The following is a 12,333-nucleotide window of genomic DNA, read 5'->3' on the forward strand; positions in this document are numbered from 1 at the left end:
CCAGCGGACCTGACTGCTACTTTTTGATGTTAACGCAGAAAAACCTATTTCTCATAGGTATGTAGACATGAACAGAATGAGTATTTGTTGCACTTTTTTAAAAGGTTGAGGAACTCTGTCTCCACAGACAGCCACAGGCTAAATGTTTGTATTTTCTGGTTTTTCTTTTCCTCATGTCACTTTCCCCTTAGGGGGTGGCAGAGCTCTTTGAGCCCCACAAAATTGGAAAACCCTGCTAACCACTCTGGACCCCTCCACTCCCACTCCCACCACTTTGCCCCAACCCAGAGACACAGTTCTAGTTTCTATTAATAACACTATTTATTGATTTTATTAATCTTAGGATGCACTAAAGGTCTGGAGAGGCACATTCCTGGCTTTTACACTTGATTTTTATTGTTTAAATATTAATAAACATGTAAAAATAAACGAAACCATTACTGTCCCCGTTTCCTAATTTCATCTTGATTAGATGTATTGATTTTTATCCACGAGCAAGAAATGTCCCCAGATTTGATTTTAGAAATCTGGTCACCTTAATGTGGTGAGAACAAAGAAAAACAGTTAGCTATTCCTCTCAGTCTGGCTGAAAAATGTATTAAAACATTTTTGCCTCTGCAACTTGTTGACAATGATGAGTGTGTTTTAGCAAGTATTTAGGCTGGTCTAAGCATCTGTAAGCAAAGGGGGCAGTAATTTCTTCCAATTTAAAAGAATAAGCCAACGTGCCAGAAGGGAGGAGTAGGCTATGCAGTTGATTTGTTGGTTACTGAGGGAAATATTGTTTATAGATAAACCAGATTACAATGAAAGGGCAAGGGTGAATGGTAACTCCAGAAAATCCGGAATAAACTTCAAAAATTGAAGACCAGAATACCGTTAGACTAAGAGATGACCAAAATGTGTTGTAGAGAGTAGCAGGTGCTTGTTTACACTTATCGCAAATAGTATTAACATCGGGAAAGATTTTTGACAGTTTAACATTCGACATATGGAGCTTATGTACAATCTTAAATTGAATCGGCTTATGCCTTGCACAGGAGGAGGAAGAATTAATTCTTTGAACTTTGTCAGACCATTGTTCTTCAGTTATATATGTATCCATATCTTTTTCCCCACGATCTTTTATTATTGATAATGAGGGGTCTCCATTTCAAATATTTTAATGTACAGTTGTGATACTGTTCCTTTTGATAAAATAAAGTGGTAACTTTGGTGGTATCGAGCGAAACTGAACAAACTGATTCTTTGTTAAGATATTTACAAGTCAAACTGACTTGTAAATATCTTAAAAATGATGTGCAGGTAAAGACAATTCTTCTCTGACCTGATCAAAAGACATGAAAATGCCATCCCTGTATAACATATTAATATTAAGAACCCCATTAGTCTGCCATAGATTGAAGGCATTATTTAGAAGAGACGCTGGAAACAAGTGGTTGGCTGTGACAGGGGAATAAATTGACATGAAGATGAACCCATAACGTTTTCGGGACTGAGGCCAGATTTTAACGGAATGGTGTTCTACTGGATTTTTACAGGTCTGTGGTAGGGGAGTAGAGGAATAGAGGAGCACAAAAGAACTGAGAGAGAGACAGGATGGCAGCTAGATTCAATTTGTAACCAGCCTGGAAGGTATTGGGATGATGTGTCCCATCGCCAACACAATAAACATTTTATGTTGGCAGCCCAATAATAAATATGATTATTGGGTAAAGCCATCCCACCATCTATTTTATGTCTTCACAAGAACAATTTCCTGATCCTAGGTGTCTGAACAAATCTATATTTTTGCTTACAAACATTGATAAATGATATCACCCGACGTAACTACAGGGGAGGTTCTGTTACTATTTATTCACAACAAAAAAAACATGTCTCATGACAGTTCAGAATATCTTATAAAAGGATTTTATTTGTAAGGTTAAAAGTTGATTGTGAAATTTGTGAATCAAAATAATCACAACACATTCAGTTACCAGCAATAGTGGTTTATAATAGGGCAAAGTTAAAATAAATAACAAATAAATCATGGAATAAACAAAATATCAACTTGTGAAAATGTTGTTACAGACAACTAATAATATAAAGGAGGTCATCATTGCACAGCTGTTTTGTTTCCTTTGCAAAGCTTCCTTATAGTGTTCCTCAGTTCTTCTGTTTTCAAAGAATAGATAATTGGATTAAGCATAGGAGGAACTGTGAATGTCAAACTTGAGTTTATCATCCTTGCATTTGGATGAATATAAGAAGTCAGTACAGCTATGTTGGTGCCCACAAATGGAAGAAAAAAAAGAGCAACAAGAATCAGGTGAGAAACACATGTTTTTAGAGCTCTGAGTCTTTCTTCTGTTGAAGTAGTCCTGGCCAGAGCAATGGAGATGCAAACATAAGAGCCAACTATCAGTATGAGAGGAATGCACATCACTACAATTAGACCAGTAGTAGCCATACTGTAACTGTATGATTTATCATTACAGGCCAGTTGAAATATTGGTCCATGATCACAGAAGAAGCTTTTAATCTCTATAGATGCACAGAAAGAGAGGCGATTGATTAAACCAGCCGAAGTTGCTGTAACGCAGATTAAAAAAGTCCAAGAAAACAGCAGCATTACAACAACGGATTTTTTGGTTATAATGCTGTGGTACCTTAAGGGAAAGCAAATTGCTATTAATCTGTCATATGCCATTGTCACAAGCGTCCATGACTGCATACTGCCAAAAAATAAAACAAAGAACATGTAACTTAAGCAAGCCTCATAAACAATGTATCTCCTGTCAAACAGAAATGTGTCCAGGAGCTTTGGGATGAGAGCAGTGCTCCCACACAGGTCTGTCAGAGCCAAGTTGCACACGATTATGTACCTGGGAGTGTGGAGAGTCTTCACCAGGTAGATAACAGAAAGAAGAAAACCATTGCCAAGCACAGTCATGATGTACACAAAACACAAAAAGATGTAGTAATACTTATCATGAGGCATGTTGTAAAACCCACCAAGATAGAACTTTGCAGGTCGAACAAATGTGGAGTTAAATTTAATGGTAGACAGACTATCTCTGTACATCACTATCATTTATTTAAGAGGCTATAAATAATTTAAAAATAACATAATCAAGAAGGAAGCAGTTAGTTGAAAGACGTTACTGTAACCCGACACACTAGAGAAAAACATATGTGTGCTGCCCTCTTGTTTGTTCATGGTCTATTTGTCCCTTATATATCTTGCCCTGTGATGATCTGAAGGTCTTGATACGTCACTGTGACTTTCAAATGGTTTTTGCCAATCATACCAGGATCCAACTGACTATGTACAGTCAGTACTAGAATACCAAATTTAATTTGCAAAAAAAAAAAAATCTCATTTTCAAATAAGACGATTACATACAGTATACTGCCAAAAGTATTCGCTCACCCATCCAATTAATAAAAATCAGGTGTTTCAATCACTTCCATTGCCAGAGGGGTATAAATCAAGCTCCTATGTAAGCAAACTGTTTCAATAAACCTTTGTTGAAAAAAAAAAAAAAAAAAAGCTCACTTTTAAGTGCTCAGTGAAATCCAGCATGGTACTGTGATAGGATAAGCAACAAGTCCAGTCATGAAATGTCCTCACTCCTAAATATTCCACAGACCATTTTCAGTGGTATAATAACAAAAGGGAAGAGAATGGGAACAACAGCAGCTCAGCCATGCCCGTTCATTTGTGAGCTTTGTGTATTTACCCTATTTTTAATGTTAATTATATAACAGGTCACTACTATCATCTGAGCAAAGAAAGTGGTTATACTGGAACTAATGCTTGTTTGTTCACACACTCTGTTACAACAGCTCGCCGGCTCCTATCCTCACAAGAGCAGTCCCCTCATCACTAATGGCTCTGCGTCTAAGACATTATCACATTTTCTCAACAAAAATGTACCTTTTGTCAAAACCTTCTCATCAATTCAGGTTAGTTTCATAAATGTAGTGGTGAATCATCATATATCTCAGGACCCTTTCCAAATGGAGTAGGTCTACACCATATACTTCATTATATTAATTCTAATAACAATCCCTCAATGAATAATCCTACTAGCCCACTTTGGACTTGTGTTCTAATGGCTGGAACTTGCTACTGTATCATGCTTCTGACTCTGAGGGCAAAGTTTTGCTCTGCTCACGTCTGGCACAAAGCCTTGCAGTTATGTGGGGTTGCATCATACTATTATTTAATACACATAACATTACATTGTACGCCACAACACCACTATATTAAGTGACTCAATAACTAACTTTTACAGTGGTTTGCAGGCTAAGTTCAACATCTTGCCTCAATGATGTTACAAACAGCGAGCACACACCGCCACATGGAGCATTGACCAAGTTAGAAATCAGGTGTATCCTCATCAGCTATGTTGGATTGCACGGCAGTCACAAACTGGTGGACATTTTCAACATTGCTCATCTTATTGTGGTAGCCTATACCAAGATTGATAAATATGTTGGTCCCCAATGCATTTTTCTTTCTGCTGCATTATATATATATATATATATATATATATATATATATATATATATATATATATATTTTTTTTTTTTATTTGCATCAGCATTGGACGTTGATCCACCAAACCAGGAGTCTTCAACCCGGTTCCTCAGGACTCACCGTTCTGCATGTTTAGGTGTTTTCCTCCCTCAACACACCTGACCTGAACAAATGAGTGATTAATAGGCCTCTGCAGCCTTTGGTGGCTGCTGAGGACATCATGCAATTATTTTATTCAGGTGTGGTGGAGCAGAGACACATCTAAAACATGCAGGACAGTGTTCTGAGGTCCAGGATTGAAGACCCCTGCACTAAACATTTTGCAGAACTTTTTTATTATTTATGAAAGGACAAACTATTTTTAAGTGACTGTAGTGTTGTTGTGGAGGGATGTGGGATTGAAGAGTAGAGAATATGCGTCTGAACAGCTGATTTGTGTTTGTCTGGTGTTGTAGGTGGATGGCATATGCTCAGGGATGTGCATAGATAGAAACTAGGAGGTGCTAGAGCCCTTGCCCTTTTTCCTCCAGACAAAAAGGGCTAACCGTCCAGGTACCAAACAAAACAAGGGTTGCCCATTTGCCTCCTAAACCTCAGATGAAAAAGTTAAAACTACACTCAATTTTGTCTAAATAGAGCAGACCAGTCAATGGCAAACCCTCTCCGCTATGTCTTCTATGGCCACCACCAGTCGCCAGGAGAATGTTTGAAATATAGCGATTTCAAGATTAAATCAAATAAAAAATATTTCAAATGTATCGCATATATGTTGTTATTTATATATTTGCTATGATGTTCCCTGATGACTTTGATTTCATGTCTTTATAGCAAATACAGGAGACAAGTTACCTCTGTCTGTGAAACTTTTCATTTAAATCCATAAATAAAGCCAAACTAGCTGGGTAAAATTAAAATTCATACACCACTAAAAATACATTTAATAAAGTTATTAGGTAAAAGGGGAACGGTAGATTAATCTACCTAATTATGTTGTGTTTCTATTTCTTTGTGTAAAATTATGATGTGACAATCAGAGTATTTTAATGTTGTAGTTATTCGTAGTTAATCTTATTAATCTGAACTCTCTAAGAATAATTTCTGTTATATATTAAACTATCCACATGCAGAAGTATAAATTATTCTTTTATGGTCATATTCTATGCTGATGGTTTTCTTTTTAAGCTACATGGAGATTTTGAACATGTTTACTGTAAGGTATAGAAAATAAAATAAGATAAGATAGGCTTTATTGATCTCACAGTGGAGAAATTCATCTGTCACACACCAGCTTAATAAACAAAGGTGCCAAAAGGAGGAAAAGGTGCATAAGGTATATAGAGTGTGTCCACGTATATACCGTTATCAAAAAAAATAAAAAAAAATTAATAAAAAATACAAATGAAATAAAGCAGTGATTTAGGATGACTTATGTACATTCAGGTGACTTATATACAAATGGATTGGCATTGTACATTTAAGTGGTACCAGGTAAGGACAACAGTGAGGTAGTGAGAAAACTATACAGCTGAAGTCCCTTATTAGGTGCAGAATAGTTACTGGTTGCTCAGGTTAATAAAGAGAACTCATTTAGTGTAACCTACATGGTAAATTATTCATGATAGCCTGCTTTGTTGCAATGTTTTGTGATTCAAACTACAGAATGATTTAGTCTATACCAAGGGTCTTCAGCGTCGGTCCTCAAGATCCGGTGTCCTGAAATGTTTAGGTGTGTCTCAGTCCACTAGATCTGATTCAAATTGCTAAATTACCTCCTCAGTGTGTGGCCAAGAGTCCCTAATGACCTGATCATTTAATTCAGGTGTGCTGAAGCAGAGAGAAAAGTTGCAGGACACCAGACTTGATATTTTGTTTTAAATTCATCAAATTGTTCTCATCTGTTTCATTTGGACATTCTTTTTTTTTAATTAAGGCTAACATCAAAGACAAAGGTATCTATTTTGTGTATGTAAATTGGGAATGTGATTTAGAAAATTGTACAAGAGACGCAGTGGAAAATCTTGTCCAGGGCACCAAATTGTTTAGGGCAATTTAAGTTGATATGTAGGGAAAGTATGGTTGTTCTACGGCTCCTTAAGTTCCCTGCAGTCAAATAATGGATTTACAAAGAGGTGTGCCATCTGCTGCAGACCAGCCACGCCCTCAAGAAGGGCCCTTCTATTCAGAAGAAGAACTTAGCCATACACAAAAACACACCCACACACCAGGATCATGACAATTTTAGAATCATTTGGTTTTCTCTGAAAGAATCATGTAAGAGAAAACGGCATATTGTGCATGTTTATTCCATTTGTTTCCAGTTTATTACTTCAGACTTCTTAGTTTTGAAAAACTGGTTTCACTAGTCAGTGGCAGAAACGCTTTAGCAGCCTGGCCTGCAAACACAATCAGCAATGCAAAAAAATAAATAAATAAATAAAGATAGCTCAGCCGCTGTTATTGATTAGTATTACTGATGACTGTGTCTTCAGAAGGGACACATATGTGAAAACCTGACATGTTTTGAAAGTTGAAGGTAAAATAAAAAGGCAGGCACAAACTTGGTATAAACAAGGTCCAGATTTTAATAACAAAAACAGACAAGGCAAGGCAAGGCAAGGCAAGGCAAATTTAATTATATAGCACAATTCAGTACAAAGACAATGCATAGTGCTTTACATGATTAAAATATAGCAAAATAAAACAGAATAAAAGCAAGTAGGAATAAAATGTAGATAGAAAAAAAGAACAAAAAAGTGGTGATTCAGTCAACTAGAACAGTTGAAGGCAATCTTAAACAAATGTGTTTTTAATCTTGATTTAAAGGAACTCAGGCTTTCCACACCTTTACAATTTTCTGGGAGTTTGTTCCAGATAAGTGGAGCATAGGAACTAAATGCTGCTTCTCCTTGTTTAGTTCTGGTTCTGGTTCTGCAGAGCAGGCTGGAGCCAGAAGACCTTAGTGGTCTGGAGGGTTGATACACTGATAACACGTCTGTGATGTATTTAGGTGCTAAGCCATTCAGTGATTTATAGACTAACAGAAGTATTTTAAAGTCTATTCTCTGAGATACAGGGAGCCAGTGTAATGACTTTAGAACTGGGGTGATGTGCTCTACTTTCTTAGTCTTAGTGAGGACAACTACATAACTTAAATGAGGAGAACAGGGTATGGAGCATGGGCATAGTAACAGGAGAAACCAGTAATGAGCAAAGAAAACCAGGGAGCCTACTTAGAAAAGACAAGAGAATGTGTTTTGGCCACTTCTGAGTTATTTATTATTGTTACAATGTCCAATGTCAAACACAAATTAAAACGTAAACCCAACTATCCAAGGATCATGACAGGAAAAACTAAATATCCTGTATGTACTTTTCATATTGTTGAAATGTGCAGGAGTCTACAGAAATGCTGTTTTCCATCTTAGAACGTATTTTATTTGTCTTCAGTTATTATTTTTAAACTGGTGACCTGTTGTCAGAAGTTTTCTTTGGGTTGCTCTTAGCAGAAAAACCTGTTTTGTTCAAAGTCTTTCTAACCTTATTTTCAGTTATTTTTCCTTGATAGTTTAAATTATATTTGCCACGTTTTTTAAAGACTGTTAAAAAATCATGAGCATAAATTGTTTATTTTAATGTTATATTTTGAAAACAAGTCAACAAAAATGGTGCTTCCCTTTTTTAATCTGTAGGAAACTATAGATTACAAAACGTTAAAGTATCCTTTTAATTTAGTCAGAGAACTACAAACTTCTATCAAGCTTGCAAATCCACTTTTTGTGTTTCACATCAAAATTTGATTGATTTAATTTAGTGCAAAAAAATATGGATGAATCAAGTTTTGGATTTTCCTCTGGTGCTCTTTTAAGACATTCAGCAACATAATCAAAACACATTCAAACTAATTTAGAAAATAGCTGACCTACAAACAGTTATCAACAGTATTGATTTATGATAGGGAAGACTTCAACAAATGATAGAAACCACAATATATACATTGATAATAGAGAGCTACAGATAACAAATAACATCACAGAAATCATGATTTAATGGCTATTTTGTTCAGTTTGTCTCTTTTGCACAGCCTCCGAATAGCATTCCTCACTTCTTCTGTCTTCAAAGAGTAGATAATAGGATTAAGCAGTGGAGGAACTGTGTATGACAAACTTGAGTTTATGTTCCTTGCATTTGGATGAATATAGGAAGTTAAAACAGCTATGTTGGTGCCCACAAATGGAAGAAAAAAAAGAGCAACAAGAATCAGGTGAGAAGTACATGTTTTCAGAGCTCTCAGTCGTTCTTCTCTTGAAGTAGTCCTGACCAGAGCAATGGAGATGCAAACATAAGAGCCAGATATAAGAATGAGAGGAATGCAGATGATTAAAATTAAGGCAACAGCAGCCATATTGTAACTGTAAGATATATCGTTACATGCCAGTTGATATATTGGTCCGTGGTCACAGAAGAATGTTTTAATTTCTATAGATGCACAGAAAGAGAGGCGATTAATAAACACAGCCAAGATCGCTATGACAGCAATCAAAATAATCCAAGAACTCAGCAGTATTGAAACTATTGATTTTGTAGTTATAATGCTGTGGTAGCTTAATGGAAAGCAAATTGCTATTAATCTGTCATATGCCATTGTCACAAGCGTCCATGACTGTATACCTCCAAATAATAAAACAAAGAACATGTAAGTTAAACATGCCTCATAAACAATGTACCTCCTGTCAAACAGAAATGTGTCCAACAGTTTTGGGATGAGAGCAGTGCTCCCACAAAGATCGGTAAAAGCCAAGTTAAACACTATTATGTATTTGGGAGTGTGAAGAGTCTTGACCAGGTAGATAACAGAGAGGAGGAAACCATTGCTAAGCACAGTCATGATGTACACAAAACACAAAAAGACATAGTAATACTTATCATGAGGCATGTTGTAAAACCCAGCAAGGTAGAACTTTGCAGGTCGAACAAATGTGGAGTTAAAAGTCATGCTAAATACACCCAGTCTGTATATTATTACCGTACATTTGTAAAGTGCAAATCAAAAAACAAAGAACATAATCAAGACTGAGATGTTTGCCAGATAGAGGTTGTTAGAAGCCATTACACTAGAAAACAACATGTATGTTCAACTCTCCTGTGAACTGCTCCAGGTTTACTTTTCTCTTTTATATCCTCCCTTGTGATGATGACCTGGGGGTGTTCATACTCCAACGTGACTGTCTAATGGCTTCTGCCATTCATAATATGACCCAGTCAAACAAAAACTATTTTCATTGCAAGTTTTACACATTTGTATTACAGGGTCGCACAAGTATCCAAAAAGTAGAAAGATGATAATGGTAAGAAAGTATTTAAACTTAATACTGTTCGTAGTAGCGGCTCACCCGCTACTACCATCTAATGTAGAACAGATTACTAGATCAATGTGTGCTTCTGTGCTTTTTTGTTTCTCTTGTTGTGTCTCTGTTCTGTCTTCTGTAACCCCAGTCGGTCGAGGCAGATGACCGTTCATACTGAGCCCGGTTCTGCCGCTAATGGGTGGTTTTTCTTCCCACTGTCGCTTCATGCTTGCTCAGTATGAGGGATTGCAGCAAAGCCATGTACAATGCAGATGACTCTTCCTGTGGCTCTACGCTTCCCCAGGAGTGAATGCTGCTTGTCGGGACTTTGATGCAATCAACTGGTTTCCTTATATAGGACATTTTTGACCAATCTGTATAATCTGACCCAATCTGTATAATATCATTGAACTTGACTTTGTAAAGTGCCTTGAGATGACATGTTTCATGATTTGGCGCTATATAAATAAAATTGAATTGAATTGAATTGAGTTTTCTTCAAACCCTCTCAAGACATCCCCATTACTCGTAATCCAATTTTAAAAGCATGATCTATTAAATGTTCTGGGAGACTGTGTTTTCCAAATATCTTTAACTAGGGGAAATAATTCAGAATGTGTACAATTGAGCTACATCTAGATTTTGGCTTAGTAAGATATTTTTGTGTCACGTGTAGATCAATGCGTGTTTATTTCTCTGTTCATTTGTCATACAGCTTCAACTCCTCAGTTTAAGTTCTTCATCTAGCTGCACTGTTTCCCCTTCATCTATCTGTCCTGATACTCATTTCATTTAGTCACCTCCCAGCAGTTAAAAGCTAGTCTGTTTTGTTACATCCTCGTGTAACTGCTCATAATTTTGAAATTCTCTCAACAAATAATAACCTCTAATTTGATCCTACCAGCATCTTCTCTGTATGTGGGTTCATATCTCATATATAAGGTAATGGATGAGCACTAGATATTTCTAGACACGTCTTTATTAGATGATTTCAAGGCCCTGTTGATCAGTATTTTTCAGCCCTGGCTCTCAAGGCACACTGTCCTATAAGTTTTATATGTCTCCCTGCTTTAACACTCCTGACGATTGCAGTTCAGTAAACTTCTGTTAATCAGTCGTCAGCTGAAATCAGGTGTGCTGAAGCAGGGAAACATTCAATGTGCAGGGTGGTGTGCTTTGAGGACCAGGGTAGGCCAAGGGGAAGTGATAGGAAAGACTGACGAGATGTGAACAAGAGCTTTATTGTTTAGCTTAACTGCTTCCCCCGCCTCCTGTTACAACAGCAGCTTCCACAACCTCTTCAGTTAATGTAGCCTCAGCATTGCCTTTTCATCTCCTGCTCTGTTATCATCATCACTACCATCTGCACCTCCTGCTCTCTCATCATTATTATAATTTCTGCCATATGCACCCCTTAAGACACTACTCATGGCTAACATTCCTGTCTCTGGGTCCTCCGAGGGGGTCGAGGACAACCAGAATTTGGTTCCTGTTCCCAACTTCTCTGATGAGGGGATCCAGGGTGGCTCACAATTTGTATAGGGTTCCCTGGCTTCCATGCTCCTCTCCAGGGATGGTTCCAGCGTCCTGTGGACCAGTCACCCTAAACTTCTCTTTGAGTTTAAAGACGGGCGGTTTCTCTTTACAAAAATTACTTTTTTACTCCTCCCTCAAACCAACATTCCTTCTAATGCAGGATGAGAACATCTTCATCCCTAAAAGACTGATGGCTGGCTTTGCCGATGAGTGTAAACATGATGGCCTGATGATGTTGCTATAGTGTGCTGGGCCATCCTTTTGGCCAAAGACACAAACAGAGTACAGAGGAATGTTGTTTATGCAATGCTAGGAGGACTGTGACCAGTTACACATCTGGGAAACAAAGGATTCACTGGGCAAAAGCACACAATGGATACCTCTTATAATAGTGTCATTGCAAGCATGACTCAGCCCTCTGGGCTGCCATCAGAGCAATAATGATCAGTTGTTAGTGTGACAGCCCTCTTTTACATGTAAGCAACTAGCTTTGAGTGTTGCCATTAAACGTGTTGATCCACTATACCAAGGTACTGCTCACATGGCTGAGTTTACTGGTAACTTCTTTGGACACTGGATGACAGATCTGTTTGAAAGGATTTTTAGAGCCTGCATCGCTTGGTTGATTCCCCAGCCTGACTGCTCTGATGTCACCACAGTTCTGACCTGTGGTGCAGGTTAGTGGGAGCAAACATTTCAAGTTCCTCTACCAAGCCATTTCAGCCACCAGCCAGCTCTCTCTTCCCACAGAGTTCTGTGTGACGAGCCATTTCCCAAACTGATTTTACTTCAATAAACCTATTTTATTTTAACTGACACTCCCGTGGTGTGACTGAATTTTCAGGTTCTCTGTGTTATTTGTGACAGGAATTGTGCTTTTATGAATCATTTCTTGGACCTGCTTTGACAAAGAAAAGACTACCA

At 37.5% G+C, this 12,333-nt stretch overlaps 2 protein-coding genes across 2 annotated transcripts; both read right to left on the reverse strand.

Moving 5' to 3' along the window:
• Positions 1 to 2,098: 2,098 nt before the first annotated feature.
• Positions 2,099 to 3,176, reverse strand: LOC105937367 (olfactory receptor 2D2-like). The gene has a single exon (XM_021324609.2). It carries the CDS (start codon positions 3,074 to 3,076, stop codon positions 2,099 to 2,101), a length of 978 nt encoding a protein of 325 aa, XP_021180284.2. The 5' UTR covers positions 3,077 to 3,176.
• A 4,447-nt stretch (positions 3,177 to 7,623) lies between these two features.
• On the reverse strand, positions 7,624 to 9,738 carry LOC105937366 (olfactory receptor 1-like). The gene has a single exon (XM_012878640.2). The coding sequence runs from the start codon at positions 9,519 to 9,521 to the stop codon at positions 8,565 to 8,567; it is 957 nt and encodes a 318-aa protein (XP_012734094.2). The 5' UTR covers positions 9,522 to 9,738; the 3' UTR covers positions 7,624 to 8,564.
• Between the last annotated feature and the right edge of the window lie 2,595 nt (positions 9,739 to 12,333).

The sequence above is a fragment of the Fundulus heteroclitus genome, chromosome 11, assembly GCF_011125445.2.
Source record: "Fundulus heteroclitus isolate FHET01 chromosome 11, MU-UCD_Fhet_4.1, whole genome shotgun sequence".
Classification (NCBI taxonomy): domain Eukaryota; kingdom Metazoa; phylum Chordata; class Actinopteri; order Cyprinodontiformes; family Fundulidae; genus Fundulus; species Fundulus heteroclitus.